The sequence below is a fragment of the Spermophilus citellus genome (assembly GCF_964194105.1).
Source record: "Spermophilus citellus genome assembly, chromosome: 16".
NCBI lineage: Eukaryota > Metazoa > Chordata > Mammalia > Rodentia > Sciuridae > Spermophilus > Spermophilus citellus.
The window spans coordinates 11,085,865-11,094,641 of record NC_138196.1 but is presented as its reverse complement, the minus strand read 5'-3'; the positions used below and the strand labels follow the sequence as shown (position 1 = coordinate 11,094,641).

The window sequence follows — 8,777 nt, the reverse complement described above, 5'->3', positions numbered from 1 at the left end:
AACCATGAGCGCATCCCCGTGACGAGTCCTGTGTGTTCTTTTAGTGAATTGTGGTTTTGGAGACCCCAGAGCAGCTGCCCCCAAGAGAACCTGTTACCTCCTATAGCCACAGGGACCAGGTTTCTGAAAATGAAACCCAAAGTCTAATCTGGTGGGTGTCTGCATTATCATGCAAGTTGTGGGTCTCTGGGTAAATTTAGGGCATTGTTAGAGAAAGAATGGGCCTCAGCCATTAGGATGGGGATCTGTGGGCAAATTGGGGTGGAGCTGGGGATCTTTAGGTGCAGAATCCCAAAACATGTGGGTGAGCAAGTTTCCCAGCACCCCTGAAGCACCCTGGGGTGGAGAGGAAAAACAAAGGAACCGGCCCCCTTGACAGGTAGTGTCCCATGGGATGGCAGCCCTCACGGGTAGGGCCAGGAATCTGCGCTGACTCGGAGAGGCAGGGTGGTCTCGGGCACTGTGGTGGTCTGTGCAGAGAGGAGCATTCTCATGGCTCAGGACCCCTTGGCATTTGAGCTGGCATCCCTTGGGCTGGGACACTCTCCCTCCAGACTAGAGATAGGCTCTGCAGAAGCCCAAAAGTTCTGGTTTGGAGACAGGTCCAGCTCAGCCCCACACTTTCTGCCTGTGACTTTGCTCAACAGTCATTCTGTGACTCCTGCCAGCTGTACTGCTGGGGCAGCTCTGGGCTCACCCACATCACCCCAGGACAGGAAGCTTCCATGGGTCCCAGTGGCAGATGCCCGCTCTCTTGTGGGTTTGTTCCAAGTGCCAAGGTTGAATCTCAGGCCTGGATGCTGTAGAAACAGACTGCACAAGGATGCTTTTCTCTCAATTTGATCTTGGATCCAAGTCTCACAAGTTGATCCCGTGACTCTGCTGCCCGCAGGGCTACAAAAGCCCACAGTCCTCTGGCTGGGAATGAGATATTCAGTTTGACAGTCAGACAGGTGACATTTCCTTCCTTGTCCCCAGCCCCTGTATAAAGAGGAAGTTTTGAGCTGGCAGCAACACATCCAGGCTGCACGGCTGGGCTGAGCAGACGGAGGGAAGGTAAAGCCTCTGGGGACCTGGGACTGTATCCGAGGGCAAGGAAGGCAGACTTTTAAGTACTCAGAATCAATGAAGCCAACCAGGTGGGGGCTTCATGGGAGAATGACAGCTTGAAACCACTGAAGTCGGAGTCACTGGGCAGACACTAGCTTCCCAGGGTGGCAGAAAGGCTGGCTCTGGTGCACAGTGGTCTCGCCCTCTGGGCTCCTGCAGGTGGACCTGAGGAGTCGACTGGCTGCAACTGGGGACGATGGAGGCCTGCTGGATGCTGGGGCTGTCCCTCTGCCTCCTGCTGGGGCCTCTTGCAGGTGAGGGGCCACCCTGGGACAGATCTCTGCCCTCCGGTGCTCTCCCCTCCATACTGCGGTCCACTCAGCAGTGTGGGTCAGGTCTGGGATGCTTGGCTGATGGCCTCCCCTTCCCTTTGCAGGGGCCAAGGCTGTGCAGGAGGGGGCAGGTAAGCTCTTCCTGGCCCTTTCTTCATTTACTTCAATAACTGGGTGGGGTGGAAGCAGTGGTTGCTGGGGCCAGGGCTTCTTTACCAGACAGACATGATGGGAAGCCTGGCTCAACTGAGAGGAGGTGGGTCACTGCCAGCAGGCCCTGCCCAGCAGCCTGGGAACACACCTGACCAATGAAGCCCCGAAATTCCCACCCTCAGGCCTGGGATTGGTCCGGGGCCCTCCCTCAAGTTCAAACACAGGTATTATCTGGGTGTCTTTGCCCAAACTCTAGGACCAGGAAGCTCTGCTCTCCTCTGAACCCCTCCCAGGACACTGCCCAAGCCCCTACAATCCTACCAGCCAGCTCCTCCCAGTTCAGCACCTCACCGAGGAGTGAGGGTGGCCTCCCCTCCCCTTCCTCCTCTTCCACCTCAGGTCCTCATCCCTCCCCTCTCTGACTCTTCCTCTGTCCCTAGACCTGGCACCCTTAAGATGCAGGGACACTGGCCCCTGTTCCTAGGATGATGAGGGGCAGCCTGGGCCCTGCTCCAGGCCAGAAGGCCCCACCACTGCAGGTGCTGCTGAGCTGTCCAACTGCCCCAGAGGGGTCTCCAGGCAGTGGGCAGCCCCTGAGGTTGCCTCCTGTGTCTCTCAGACCCCAATGCTGAACCTCCAGCTCTGCCCTACTGGCCCTTCTCCACCTCTGACTTCTGGAACTACGTGCAGTACTTGCAGAGCCTGGGCGCCTACCCACAGCTGGAGGACCTGGCCCGCACCTTCTTTGCCCACTTCCCCCTGGGGAGCACCCTGGGCTTCCACATCCCCTACCAGGAGGACTGAGCAGCATCCAGCCTGACGCCTGCCTGGCTGCACTGCCCTTGCCTTGGGGTGACCCATAGCCATGGTAGGGTGGGGGTCTGGTGGCTAAACCTCTCACTGAAGAGACACCACAGGCCATGGGGCGCCACAGGCCAGGGACACACTCTGACCTACCCCACAGCTGCACACAGTGCCTCTGCTCTATTGTCTCGCCAGCTAACCTGGCTTGCTCTGATCCCTGGGAACTCTGCTTTAATAAATGTCTGCACACTTTAATCCATGGGGAGTCGCCTCTGTGTCACCCCCTCCTCCAGTTCTCTCCATAACCCTCAGATTGCCGGTGAGGAAACTGAGGCAGGAACAGAGGCTCAGCCTGAATCGTTAAAGCCATTCAGCTGGTCCCCAGCAGGGGACACGGAGTTGGGCAGCAGTCAGCCCAGGCCAGGTGTCCACACTTCACACAGAGCACCATCCTGAGAGCAGCAGGGAATGAGGACAGGTGAGCCCAGCTGTGAGGGGGGTCAGGGCCCAGGTTCAGGCTCCGAGGCTGAGGAGGGAGTGGCCTTGGGCAGTCCTGTGGGAGTAGGAGGGTGGACAGGCAGTGCAGGAGTGCCTCAGGTCCAGCCCCAGTGCAGGGAGACCCGTCTGTGCAAGGTGTGCCAGCCAAGAGGACCGTGAGGCTCACACCCATTCAGGGAAGAAAGCCAGCCAGTGGCAGCCCCTCAGTGCCTCAGGGGACACACTCTGACCTGGCATCTGAGGCTCCTCTGCCCTGAATCCAGTCCCTGTCCACTCAGGCCAGGCTGGCCCCTGTCCAGGCCACAATACCCTCACATCTCTGCTCTGTCCCTTGGCCTCCACAGCCCCTCCCAACCTCCATGTTCACCTACTCCTGAAAGTTAAGGAAAAGATGATTCAAGGACACTAACAGGGAGTAAGAGACTCCATTCAGGACTACCAAGTCAGGGGCAAGGGCCTGTGGGGCCTCCCAGTGGGAAAGCCTGCGTTCAACTCCAACAGCAGCAGCAGTGGGGGTGGACAGCAAGGAGCAGGCTGGGTGATGGACGGAAAGTGACTGAAGGTAACACAGTGGGTCTTGCTAAACAGGACTTGTGGAAGGAGGCCAGGGAGCTCAGATACCCACGGGTGCGAGGGCGGAGGAACCCCATCAGATGTCGGGGTGATCACATCTGGCTGCGCTGGCTTAGCAGGGCTCTTTGCTAAAACTGGGCTTTACAGACGTGCAGAGCTGGGCCTCAGACCGGAGGCGGCTGCACTCTGGGCAGCGGACCAACTCCAGGCCAGGTGCCTCCTGCTCCCTCTCGGCTCTGGTCTCTCCCTCCTTTCCTTCCCTACCCCCTTTTCTCCGTCACAAATTGTGGCAAAACAATACAACATGAAATTTCCACCTTAACCATACTCAAGTGTCACCAGGCACGTTCCCGGCGCCTCCAGCAGGACACCGTGTCTTTCGGTGACCGGCTTATTTCAGTAATCCGATGTCCTCGAGGCTGGCCCTCGCTGACCGCGGGGGAACGTGCCACCTGGGTGGCACTGCGCCCAGGGGACAGGCCCGTTCCGTTGGTGCCTTCGCCCCCGGCACGGCGCTCGTAGGAGTCCGCTTCCCACCGGGGACGCGCTCCGGAGGAGACTCGGGCGGCCCTGGGCGGTATTCCGAGGACTCCGGGATGTCCTCGGGTCGCCGCGAGGTCCCGCCTCCGCGGGCAGCCCCAGAACGCGGACGCGGGTGGCGCGCGGCGGCTGTGAACGTCGCTGCGCGTCCCCGAGCCTGGCGTCCGCATCCTTCTCTGGGAAGAGCTGCCGTGCCCGGCCCGCTCCACGTCGGGCTTCGACGTGCAAGAGCTCCCCGCTCCCTCCACCCGTCGGCGGCGACGCAGCCTCCGGCTCTCGGCGCCCTCCCCGGGCACGCAGGTCGGCGAGACCAGCCCAGCTCCCGATGGCGCGGCACGGAGCCCACCCGGGCTGACTCGGGCCTGCGGCGGGCACCACCGAGTCGCAGTCCTCCAGCGTCTAGACCTGCCGGGTGGGAGCGCCGGAAGTAGGCGCGGCGAGCCGGAAGTGGGCAGAGCGCGAAGGCCCGAGATGAAGCCGGCGGTGGACGAGATGTTCCCCGAGGGCGCCGGTCCCTACGTGGACCTGGACGAGGTGAGGTGGGAGCGTCGGCGTTCTGGCCGAGCGTAGGGGCGGTTGCCGGAAAGCGGGAGCTGGTTCTCCGCCTGGCGACGCCCGCGCGTCTTGGGGACGAGCCTGGCCGGGGTGCGCAGCTCCTGCCTGGCAGGGGCCCGCGGGGTGGGTACCGGGGGGAGGAGAGAACGCAGGACCAGACGGCGGAGCGGCACGGAGCCGGCGGATCCTGCGCATCCCACTCCCGGGGCCGCGAGCCCAGCTCCTGTCAGGTTTTAAGGCTCCTGCGGGAGGCCTCAGGCTCCGATTTGCCAGGCGGCTGGAAAATGGAATTAGAAAGGAAACTTGAAGAAGGCCTGAATAAGGCCGGTGAGAGCAGGGAGAACCCCGACCCAGGATTTACGTGGTGGCGTCTGCGTGGCTTCCTGTAGTGTTGGGATGGGGAGGCTGGCTGAGAAGGGGGGAGTCTTGGAACCTTGGCAGCAGCCTGACACGGAGCACGGGAGGTGTTTGGCACTGAGAGTTGAGCACACACCTTCGAGGATGTAGGGACCAGAGCAGGAACAGGCTCCTGTGGCCAGCCATCCAGACGGCTACCATCAGAGGACACTGCACTGATCCTTCCCAGGCGACTAAGCAACGTGCAGAATCCTGAGTGCATTCTGTTGCCCAGCGGTGGCAGTGACCTGATTTTGCCACCAGGAGGAGCTTCAGCTGTGGGAGGCTCTGAGGGCACACAAGGGCCAGGGCAGGTCAGCTTCCAAGGGAAATGGTTGCATTCTCAGAAGGCAGGGGTTGCACAAGCTTGTGGTCTCTGTGCAGTGTCCAGGAGGGGACTGGAGGCTGAACTTGAGGTCCACAGATGAGGAGTGGCACTCAGGGCAATGGAAATTCTCTTTTTGAAAGGGAAAAATTAAGGAATGTAGAATTTAAAAAACTGCTCCTTGAATTCCCCCTTCACACACATTCTTTATTTGCAACTAAAATTCTTAACTCCACCCTGAGTACTTGCCTGTCACCCCTCACCCTGTTCCTGTTCCCTGGAGGTATGGGGTGCTATGACAACTCAAAGCTGTTTTGGGGAAAGAGCTCACATAACTTACCTTTCACTCCCCAGGCAGGAGGCAGCACTGGACTCCTGATGGACTTGGCAGCCAATGAGAAAGCAGTCCATGCAGACTTCTTTAATGGTAAGGGTGCCGGGATTCTGCATGCCTGGTTTTATTTAAAAGTTTTTCCTGTAAGTTAATATAGTGGGATGATCTTGTGACCTGAATAATTAGGATCATGGAACAGTGAAGCCAAGACACTGCCGTTCTCAGAGTACAGTGCAGAAGCGATCAAACTGGCTGTCGGCCACATCTGGAGAAGCATGAAATTGCTCCCTGTCTCACATGGTAGGGCCTGAGATTGAGTACGTGGCATGAATGTTAGCACATGCTAACAGCCAGTTGTGGCTGGCCTGTCACCCTGGACAGGTTCTCTCGGGTGGCTGTACTCTCCTGATCTTCCCTCCCTTCTTCCTTTCCTATACTTGTCTGCCCTTGGCTGTCTTTGCAAGGAGCATCCACTCTCCAGCTTCAGCCCTTCCCCATCTTTGAGTCAGGACGAGGACACACTTCATCTTGTTTCAGAACTTTTCATGCTAGCTACCCAGGAAGTTTTACCAAACACACACTGAAAGCTGACCTCTCATGAACCTTCAAGTGTGCTAGCGGGCATGTTTCTCTTATTCCTCTGGTTTCTGAAGGCTTTGTCCATACAGGTTATTTGGGCCCTTGCCAAGGGTTCAAACAGGGGAAACACAACATACATTTCCTGCTCAGAAGGGTAAATGAGATTTCTCTCCTTTTTCTGTCCCGCTGTAATCACATGATTTTTGTCCCTACAAAGAGCTTTTGTTACTCGCTAGTAGCAGCTGGGGTGTGATCTTGCCGCGTTGGTGTCTGCCTTCACAAATGACCCCTGAGTCCATGCTGGTCTGGCTCACTGTCCAGGAAGAGGAACCTTGCTGTAAATAAGGTGCAGTCTCTCCAGGGGACATGGCTGCCACCAGCTGATATCAGACATCCCATGACCTTGGAGCTGAGCTTTGAGAGCCTCAGTAGCCTTTCTGTAAATTCTGCCCAAGGGAACACAAGGTGCGGAAGGGCGGACGCCTTCCAGAGCTTCCTTGGTGAGGAGGGTGGCTTACGCAGGGCACCTGGGATTCTCACCAGGCAGGGCCATCTCATTCCTAGTGCTGGACCATTAATTCACAGTTCAGTGATCTTCAAAAGTCCCTTTTGTCTTTTGCTAGCCTCTTAAATTAGAGATGATTGACTGTGTTCAATGGTCAGTGCTGAGATTTCCAAAGACGGCCCTTGGATTCCAGTGAGAAGGATTTCCAAAGATTTCCAAAGACAGTCAGTGGATTCCTGTGCACCTGCCTCTGGGCTCAGGAGCATGTCAGAGTCCTCCTGCAGGCGCTGCCCATCTTGGGTGGTGGCTGTTGTTGTCCACGAGGAGCCTCTGGCTTCAGTTGAGATTTCTCCTACAGCCCTTTGGCTCGTCAGCTGGGTGGACTTTGGGATCCATTGTCTGCTGGGCAGTGGGTCCTCACGATGAGTGTGACTTGCTCTCTTCCCTGGCTTGTTTCACAGTGCAGTGGAGGAGTTAGATGAGGTGGCAGGCAGGGACAGAACTGCACCCTGAGGGCTGGGTGGGATTGCCCTGGAAGGTGTCTCCTTATGAAGATGTGGAGCAGAGGGATGCTCTGGGGAGAGGGAAAGAAGTATCTAGAGCAATAGCACCACACAGAGAGGTCAGTGGGCAGCGAGTACTCCCTCTGTGGCCAGAGGAGCTGCCCTTCCCCAAAAAGGCCAGTGTGGGGCCTGCCCCAGCGCTCTGTCTGACCACGTCCTCAGGCCAGGGCCCACAGGAGGGGGCTTAGTTCTTTCTTTTCCCATGGTGAAGGGGATGCTGGCATGAGGTCCAGAACTTGAAAGGTGCACAGAGGAATACAGAAGGACAAATTGGCCCTGGCTGTGGTCACCCGGCCAGTGCCTTGTGTGTTTATCCAGCTGCTTCTGGCAGGAATGGGGCTTCGTTGTGTCTTGAACTCACCTCTTCCAGGCCCCCTAAGGCCATTCTCAGTGGCACAGTCCTTCTGCCACCTTTCTGCAGCCCCTCCGCATGTCACCCTTAGCACAGGTGTCAGTGCAGCTGTGAGGTGGTTGTCAGTGTGCAACACCTGTGTCTTCCTGCGAAAGAACAGATTAAAAGCACATAGAAACCACACTGTCCCCTTGAATTGTGAGCCCTGTTAGCTAAAGCTGAGCATCTGTCGTGGGGAAAGGCCTTTGCCACATCATTTACTGTCTGTGTCTTCAACTACCTGTAATTAATTTTGAAGTGGGTTTCTGGGATGCTTTCCCTATGTGCCCATTAATGTGGGGTTCTGTTTACATAGATTTTGAAGATCTCTTTGATGACGATGATGTCCAGTGAGTCCGGTCCAGCTGCACACATGGCCATGCACAGCACACCAATCTGCACAGAGGACGGTGTCAGATGGTTTAGAGACCTTGTGGAGATCACTAGAAGTCAGGACCTGGCCAACCAAGGGTGGGGGACTGTCTTAACCCCCTGGACACTTCATCATCTCCTGTGGAATGGCCTTTGTCCTCACGCTTATTAAAAACACACCATCACACTCAGGGCAGTTGTGATTCTTGCATGTCTGGGTGGATGTTGCTGTCCGAGTGTGTGGATTGGGTGTGTGCATTGTGTATCAGCATGCAAGGAGGATCAGACGCTATGTGCTGCTTTTTGGTGGCTGGTGTGCCTCTGGTGTGGTGCCTGCTGGTCACCTGTAGGTGTCCTGCTGCAGCACTCCTGACCCTGCATTTCCTTGAGTGGGCAGGGCCTTACTGCTGCCCACCCCCCGTTGGCCTGGTCTCTTCCTCTAGCTTCCTTATCCAAGTGGCTTCTGTCACAGACCTGAGGCTTATGTCCCAGGGCTCTGTCCCATGGGGACTACATGGGGAAGGCCCAGCCAGTCAGCAGCAGCCAAGCTTGAGCTGTGCAGGGTGGTGGCTCCCAGCCACTCTGATGGAAGGACCTTTTCCTGAAGGGCAGGGAGCAGTGGGTGACCCACACACTGCCAGCGATGATTTAGTAGAAGAATATTTTCTACTAAAGTCAAATGTTCTGAAGGTTCTTGTTACAGTTCTGATAGAAGTGAGAACCTCAATGAAACAGCCTTCTCTAGTGACTCGATGCCAGCCAGGAGGGTTATACAGCTGGGCTCTGGAGCCTTGGGCCTGGGGAGGT

At 57.2% G+C, this 8,777-nt stretch overlaps 2 protein-coding genes across 4 annotated transcripts; both read left to right on the top strand.

The window, feature by feature from the left end:
• The first annotated feature begins 1,019 nt into the window (after positions 1–1,019).
• Positions 1,020–3,183, top strand: LOC308634942 (otospiralin-like). Of its 2 annotated transcripts, XR_014019115.1 has the most exons (5): positions 1,020–1,056; positions 1,270–1,364; positions 1,487–1,513; positions 2,155–2,403; positions 2,652–3,183. XR_014019115.1 is itself a non-coding variant. In XM_081269145.1 (4 exons), the coding sequence occupies exons 2-4, from the start codon at positions 1,307–1,309 to the stop codon at positions 2,337–2,339; spliced, it is 270 nt and encodes an 89-aa protein (XP_081125271.1). In that variant the 5' UTR covers positions 1,020–1,056; positions 1,270–1,306; the 3' UTR covers positions 2,340–3,183. The 2 variants fall into 2 exon arrangements, 1 of the variants encoding a protein (XP_081125271.1); XM_081269145.1 differs by having other exon boundaries at positions 2,155–3,183.
• Positions 3,184–4,320: 1,137 nt separating this feature from the next.
• On the top strand, positions 4,321–8,161 carry LOC308634943 (COP9 signalosome complex subunit 9). Of its 2 annotated transcripts, XM_081269146.1 has the most exons (4): positions 4,321–4,484; positions 5,581–5,653; positions 6,229–6,293; positions 6,379–7,908. In XM_081269146.1, the coding sequence occupies exons 1-4, from the start codon at positions 4,422–4,424 to the stop codon at positions 6,430–6,432; spliced, it is 255 nt and encodes an 84-aa protein (XP_081125272.1). In that variant the 5' UTR covers positions 4,321–4,421; the 3' UTR covers positions 6,433–7,908. The 2 variants fall into 2 exon arrangements, with proteins under 2 accessions (XP_081125272.1, XP_081125273.1); XM_081269147.1 differs by lacking the exons at positions 6,229–6,293; positions 6,379–7,908 and adding an exon at positions 7,915–8,161 and having other exon boundaries at positions 4,332–4,484.
• Positions 8,162–8,777: the final 616 nt, after the last annotated feature.